Genomic DNA, 8,032 nt, shown 5'->3' with positions numbered 1-8,032 from the left:
CTCCTGTTGCCCAGGCTGGAGTGCAATGGAGTGATCTTGGCTCACTGCAACCTCCGCCTCTCAGGTTCAAGCGCTTCTCCTGCCTCAGCCTCCTGAGTAGCTGGGATCACAGGCGTGCCACCATGCCCAGCTAATTTTTGTACTTTTAGTAGAGATGGGGTTTTGCCATGTTGGACAGGCTGGTCTCAAACTTCTGACCTCAGGTGATCCGCCTGCCTCAGCCTCCCCAAAGTGCTGGGATTACAGGCATGAGCCACTGTGTCCTAAGATATTTTTATTGTGTGTTTGGTTTCTTCCTTTCCCTCCCCACATATTCTGATGAAGACTTAGGTGTCTTGGAGACCAGACCAGAAGTCATGACCGTGGATTCTCACAAGAACAAAGACCACCATGAACCATCTAATTCTCATTTGCTTCTAAGAAGAGATAGGCTAGATGACATGCTGATTTTAACGAAGCACTGGTGAAAGAAAATTTAAAAGAGAAAGCAAAACCTTGTCAAAAATCAGCATCACCCTACACAAGGCAATTTGGAAAACTTTCATGTATCTCTACCCTAAATCTGCACTAATTAGCCCTTGAACCTATTTTCCCTTGGCTAAATAATCCACATTTCTCTCCTCATAGATTGCTGTTTTCATATCTTGTCCTAACTGCTTTCTTCTTATGCCTTTGTAAGTTCTCTACATCCATTGGAAGCATGGAGTGGATTTCAGGACATAGCAACACAAGAAAGGAACTGGTGGATACCAATCATGCTATGAGGACTGTCCCCCAGTTTGTACATTTAACGTTACTATTTATATATCCCACTAAAGCAGCTTTTAACAACTTAATGTGACAATGCCAACACATATCCCAAGTTTAATTTATGTGAATTGAATTTGAACAAAGGAAGTGTGTCATTTTAAAGAAAATCCATCCACCTAGCTTAGAGGATCTTAGAAGTTAAATAGTTGACCTACTTGTCAGTGTTGAGATGATCAGATTTTCCTTCTTTTCTGTTTTCTGTTTCATTTCTGTAGCCACCTCTCCTGGATTCTTTTTATCCCATTTCCCTAGTGACTCAATGGTATTGACTAGTGAAAATATAGTGGTACTTTAGTAATTACTGCAAGACTTTGGGCTTGAGAACAACTAGTGTAAATTTGGCCAGATTTTGAGGTTTTTTGGGACTTTGCCTCCATTTCTTAATTTGTGCCCAGGCTTTTGTGATTCAGCTGGCATCTAACATTTCACAGGAAAATCTAGTGTTTTAGGGGTGTCAGTAAAGGAAAGAATTCTCTTGAGGCTGATTTGCTTTCTTAAACTCTGTCTAATTTGTTCCAGCTTTAAAACTGTGAATAGAGACCTCATTAAACCTCTTCTCACAAACCTTCCTGCACTGCACATTAGCAGAAGGCTGCTTTGATAGGAGGCATTTCTCCTTTGTGTCTGCCCCTACCCCCACTTTTTTAATGTGGGCAAACAAAAACCTGGCAAGAAGAGTGGCTATCACAGACTTGGACAAATTTTGATGGCACAGTTTTAAATACCCAGATAAGGGGCCTTTTGGTGGCTGACCTATGTGAATTGTTTCGGTCCAGAAAAGAAAGGGGCCTCTTAGCAGGAGCCTTTGTATGAGAAGAGAGAAACCAAACTTGCCATTCAAAGCTGCTCAGCATGCTCACAGTTTACAGGCTGCCCCAGCCTCACTTCTAGCCAAGCCCCACTCTGCAAATCTGCAGAGGAGAATCCAACCCTGGTGAGGGGACTTTTTTCTCCTTGGCTGGTCCCTCAGCCCAAGGGGCTGCTACTTCCACATCCTTTAGCAAACAGGTACACTGGGCAATACCAAACAGAGGCTGTGCATAATTTACATGTAGATTTTAACTACTAGAAGTTTTGAGTTGTGCAGAAAGCATTGGGTTAAAGATCACAAACTCGTGCTTTTCTCTGGAAAAACAAAAAATAAAAAACAAAAGAGAAAGAAAAGCAGGATGTTAGTGGTGCTGAAAAAGCCAACCTCCGAAAGGGTTTGCTGCTGAAAAACTTCTCTTGTCTGCTTTGATCTTTAAAGGCATAAATTACCCATCCCTGTTCTACAGACACACTTTGTTGTCTTAGGTATTATTTTCAATGCACCAATATGGTTTTTCCTTCCATGTGGATCTCTTCATCTTTGTGCCATCCTTGGGAGAACACAGAGACCAACATGCCCATGCACTGTAGTGTTAACAACTCTGTTAAGTTGAGGCCCTTTACGTAAACCAAGACTGACCTGAGAGAGCTTCTCCTCCCTCCAGACCCATCTACGTCTCTACAGTCCGGCCGCAGTCAAAACACATAGTAGTGATTCTGGACCACGGGGCTTCAGTCACAGACACTCAGCTTCAGATTGCCAAGGACGCGGCTCAGGTCATCCTCAGCGCCATCGATGAACATGACAAGGTGACCGTGACCCCTGTGGCATGGAGTTTTCCTTCAATGCCTCTTTTAAAGTACTTTATTGTTTTGTGATATACAGATCCTCCTTGACTTACAATGGGGTTTCATCCTGATCAATCCATCATAAGTTGAAAATGCATTAATACACCTGAGCTACATCACAGCTTGGGCTAGCCTACCTTAAACATCGTCAGAACACATAGGTTAGCCCTCAGTTATGGTAAATCATCTAACACAAAGCCTATTTTATAACATAATAAAGTATTAACTATCTCGTATAATTTATTGAATACAGTATACTGCAGAATACTGTATCAGTGGTTTTCCTTTGTGATTGCATGGCTGTCTGGAAGCTGCGGCTTGCTACCACTGCCCAGCACCATGAGAGAGCATCAAGAGCCTGGGAAAAGATCAAAATTCAAAGTACACCTTCACTGCCTGCCTGTCGCTTTTGCACCAATGTAAAGTCAAGCCATTGTATATCAGGGACCATCTGTGTATTTTTTTAATCCATCTTTAAAAGGACTTTAGGAAAAGAATAGTTTTTATTCTGGTATTTCAGGAACCAGCCACCAATCCAAAAACCTCTTTTGTAACTACCACCAAGTTTAGTCTTATACTTCTTTATGGCTCATGGTAAGATTTCTAATTAGCCACGACTTGCACACTGGAAGTTACGCTGAGGAGAAGAGGGGTGGGGGATTTGGATGCTGGTGGATGCCTGAACTTTATCTCAAGATTGATGGGAAGTCAGGGAGAAGGGAAAGCTGTTAGTGGCTTACTAATCTCTGGGACACCTCAGAGAGAGAGGTGTGGGTACAGCTAATGATAATCTATTGCCTGTGGACATTTTCTGCTTCATCATTTTGACTTTGCCAACTCCAGAGGTTTTGCTCACTAACCTAGTGGCCTAAAACACACACACCTCACTCTCTTACCCTCACTTTCACCTCCAGTTTGAAAACCAGGATAGTCATTCTTGCTGTGACTTTTCTCTGCATAAAATTGTGTGTGTGTGTGTGTGTGTGTGTGTGTGTGTGTATGTTTAATGTTACATGCGAACATAATACTACTACTTCATCTTGTAACAAAAAGCAAACTCTAGAGGTTTCTCCACTTTACCAGTCCTTACAGATCCTTTTCAAATTTGATAGATTGATGGCTCCAGGCATTTATTTTGAAATACTCAAAATCTGTTCTGTAGGCCTTCTCACTCCTTGGCCTCTTCTGTTACATAAATAAATAAACCTTTAAATGGTAGGATAACAAGTTTGTCTTTTTATTTTTTCTTTCCTCCAGATTTCTGTGTTAACTGTGGCAGATACCGTCCGGACTTGCTCACTAGACCAGTGCTATAAGACCTTCTTGTCTCCAGCCACCAGTGAGACAAAAAGGAAAATGTCCACCTTTGTTAGCAGTGTGAAGTCTTCAGACAGTCCTACCCAGCATGCAGTGGGATTCCAAAAGGCATTTCAGCTGATTCGAAGCACAAACAATAACACAAAGTTTCAAGCAAGTGAGTGCATTCTCTCAGAGGACTTAAAAGCATACCAGATGAAGGTGGCAATAAGAATATATTCTAAATTGATCAAACAATGATGTTTAGAGATTTTGTTTATTTATTTATTTACCTCGAGACAGGGGCTTGCTCTGTCATCCAGGCTGGAATGCAGTGGTGTGATCATGGCTTAGCTCACTGTAGCCTTAAGTTCCTGGGCTCCAGCGATCTTCCTACCTCAGCCTCCCAAGTAGCTGGGACCACAGGCATATGCCACCATGCCCAGCTAACTTTTGTATTTTTGGTAAAGACAGGGTTTTGTTGACTGAGACCTGTCTGATCTCAAACTTCTGAGCTCAAGCAATCCACCTGCCTTGGCTTCCCAAAGTGCTGGAATTATAAGAATGAACCACTGCACCCAGCATAGCGGGATTTTTTTAAAAAATTGATTTGGGATAAAATTGTTACATGTTGTTTTCATGATCATCTCATACTAGGATATTACTGAACTTTTCTCATCTTTTCAAATCAAAGATGGTTGGTCTGTACAATTTCTTGACTCTCAGAGCCCCCTTCCTGCCCCTTTATTTAGATCATGTTCCCACTTATTTCCCAAGGGAATCTCCACATCCTTTCTAATGCTAATTGTCAGTTTTGCTTGCTCTTTGACTTGGAGTGGAAGTCTGCTTGTGCACATGTGGACGAGAAGCAGACAGTAGGAATTCTTGCCTGGATCCTTCCTTCTAACCATCTGTCATTTAGATGAGCATAGCCCTTCAAATGTACAAAGGCACCTTAATTTTGTTTCTGTTTTTTTTTTTTTTTTTTAAGACGGAGTCTCGCTCTGTCACCCAGGCCGAAGTATAATGGTGCAATCTCGACTCACTGCAACCTCTGCCTCCCAGGTTTAAGCGATTCTCCTGCCTCAGCCTCCTGAGTAGCTGGGATTACAAGTGTGTGCCACCATGCCTGGCTAATTTTTGTATTTTTAGTAGAAACAGGGTTTCACTGTCTTGACCAGGCCGATCTTGATCTCCTGACTTTGTGATCCGCCTGCCTCAGCATCTCAAAGTGCTGGGATTACTGGCATGAGCCACCACACCCAGCCTCTAATTTAATTTTTATGTATTAAAGAAAATCTGGAATTAGGATGCATGCTAAAGAAAAGGAAATGATATTTGAAATGGGGCTCATGCTTTGAAACTAATGAAAGAACGCTATTTCATTTTCCCTTTTACATTCAAAAATCTGTGTGTAGTTTTAGTTTTTTTCTTTGTTTCAAAACATTAATGTATCTTATTGAGATAAATTTTAAAAATAAATTTCCAAGCCCTTCATTGTGTCTGTTTAAACTAAGCACTGATTAATGCAAAGCATAGTGCCTAGCACACAATGGATCCTCAAAAGAAGGAAGCTGCTATAACTACTGATGGTACTTGGTATGTTAGTTTTATGTTTCAGCATAACAAATCACCACAAACTTAGCATTTTAACACAATATGCATTTGTTATCTCACAGATTTGTGGGTCAGGAGTCCAGGTACAGCTTAGCTGAGTCTTCCGTTTAGGGTCTCACAACGCTACCATCAAAGTGTCAGCAGGACTACAGTTCATTCAGAGTCCTAAGGTTCATTCAGAGTCCTCTTCTGAGCTCACATGTTTTTTGGCAGAGTTCATTTCCTTGCAACTGTAAAACTCATTTCATTTACTTCTTCAAGGCCAATAGTAGAGCATCTCTTCAAATCCCTGGCTTAGAGAAGGCTTGGGCCCTCTTTTAACAAGCTCATCTGATTAGATCAGATGAGCCCTGCGCCCCCTTTTGATTCAATCAGGCTACTCTCCCTTGTGATTGACTCAAAGTGAGTTTATCAGGGACCTCAGCAAACATCCATCCATCTTTGCAAGGATACTTAGTATAATCACAGGAGTAATGGCTCATTACTTGCCATATTCCTCCTCTTAGAAGCAAGTTACAGGTTATGCCCACATTCAACGTATACAGGATGTTGCTCATTTAGATTATCTTAGAATTTGGCCTACCACCTTTGGCAAGCATTAGCTATCCACAGGCCAATGTTATGGGGTGGCTGAGTGTAAAGTTACTCTTGGTTCAGTTAGGTCAGTCAGCAAGGCTGAACTTCAGTACTCAAGGCAGATCGGCCTGTGGGTCAATGCCACCCACCTGTCAGCATTTCTCACTAGAAGTTTTCTTTCTACTGGACTCTTCTGTCATCAAACCATCTTTAAAGCCTAATTTTGATTATTATACTTTGCAAATGATGGAGAGAAATGTTAGACTAGCAGTTGCAAACTCAGATGCCCACAGTGGCCAGGCAGTGAATGTGAGTCAAGTGAGCTGGGGTAAGGTAATGAGGATGAGTTGGAGAATATGATCACGCAGATGCATGCACCATCCAGGGGGCAGCTGCTCCTCTGTTCAGTCCATTTAGCAGGAATGTCTGCCCAGTGCTGCCAGATCTTCTGTTTCAAGAGAAGCCAGAAATCTGGATTTTTATATGAAGTCCCTTGATTTTCAAATGTTGACATTTGTTCCAGTTTTAAAACTGTGAATAGAGACCTCATTAAATCTCTTCTCACAAGACATTCCTGCATTGCACATTAGCAGAAGGCTGGTTTAATGGGAAGCATTTCTCCTCTGGATTTTTCTGTGTTTGTTTTTCTAAATTTTGGCAAACAAAAACATGGCAAGAAGACTGACCATTTTATGACTTGGACAAATTTTGAAGACACAGTTTTCTAAATACTCAGAGGAGCCCTTTTTAGGCCAAGGAAGATGTTTCTAAGGCTTAGCTCACTGGCCTCTAGGTTATAGCTTTTACTGACATTTTAGAGAAAAAATAACCTAGATTAGTTTGAATAAAGAAAGGCTTCAGGGATGAGCATTGTCCAGTTTGTTAAGGAATGATCCCTGGGTACTCTGAGGCAGCGTAGCACAGGAGTTAAGTATGTGGGTTATGGATTTCAACCAGTGTTCTACTCTGAAATTTTTCTGATCTTGTGAATTTGTCTATAGTGTTTTATTTCGCCAGACCTGGATTCTTTATCTGTAAATGGAGGGGTGCTAATATCCAGGATTCCATCATAAATATCCAGTGCATGTTCACTGTGATTATTATGATATTCAGTTTCCTATAAGACTTCTAGCCCTAGCTAAACTAGATCAGATACCCAAGATGTCCTAAGTTGACTTCAAGCCCAAAGATGGCCAAGGCCTAGGCAGCAGTGTATTGAGTGGTCTGTATACACTTCCTAGAAGTTTATTCTAGTGTAAACTCTATATGTCACTATTTCTCTTCACTCTGCAGATAATTCTATAATGGCTACTGTGTATCTGGTGCTGTTTTAGGGGCCATGTGCAAGGTTATTCAAATAAATAAGACCTACTCTTGACAATTGTTATAAAGATTAGTCTGTACATGAAAGTAAAGTAAATGCCTACGTTGGTAGCCATATAACAAGAAGCTACATGTTATAAATCATTGTTGGTTGATACTAATTTGTCTTGTACCAATTAGAAGATCTAAAAAATTTGTCCAATGCTGACCCTTTCTTCAGTCTTGTGGTAGATCTTTAACTGACAGCATTAACATTTTGGAGTTGTTTTGAATTTGTTATGGAGCTGATTAATTGAGGATCATAATGAACCTCAACTAAAGATGGTTAAGAGTAGACATCTAATGGTATGGGAAAAGTGCAAATTTGAGTTGCTATTCTCTTTTTGATATTGACCCCAAGACATGCCAGTTATAGAGAGACTTACCAAATGGAGAGCTATTGTATTTTCTTCCAGTTACATGCTGCATCTGTGTTCTACCCCAAGACCCTATAATTACTCGCCCCTAAAATTGCTCTAACTGGGTGACTAGAAAGGGAATATTCAATACATTAAAAAACAAATCAAACCAAATTCGACAGATATGATAAGAATGAAAAATAATTTTTCTTGAGGATAAGGTGGGAATGGAGTCAGGGGCTGGTTAGAGCCAGGAAGGATACTTACAGAGTGTACGTCTTATTGTTGGAATGGAAAGAAAACGTGCTTGGCTACCGAAGGAGGTCAAGGGCTGCAAGCCTTCTGGCTTTCCA

The 8,032-nt window shown here is 41.0% G+C and overlaps 1 protein-coding gene across 2 annotated transcripts in view; it reads left to right on the top strand.

Moving 5' to 3' along the window:
- The window catches only part of CACHD1 (cache domain containing 1), a 228,469-nt gene that overhangs the window by 158,305 nt on the left and 62,132 nt on the right, over positions 1-8,032 (top strand). For both annotated transcript variants that reach the window (XM_032296745.1, XM_032296744.1), the window contains exons 6-7: positions 2,286-2,430; positions 3,727-3,943. In XM_032296745.1, the coding sequence (XP_032152636.1) occupies positions 2,286-2,430; positions 3,727-3,943 (362 nt within the window). The remainder of the gene's footprint in view (positions 1-2,285; positions 2,431-3,726; positions 3,944-8,032) is intronic.

This window comes from Sapajus apella, unplaced genomic scaffold (genome assembly GCF_009761245.1).
Source record: "Sapajus apella isolate SASKATOON/1434 unplaced genomic scaffold, GSC_monkey_1.0 scaffold36, whole genome shotgun sequence".
NCBI classification, from domain to species: Eukaryota; Metazoa; Chordata; class Mammalia; order Primates; family Cebidae; genus Sapajus; species Sapajus apella.
This window is presented reverse-complemented; position numbering and strand designations above follow the sequence as displayed.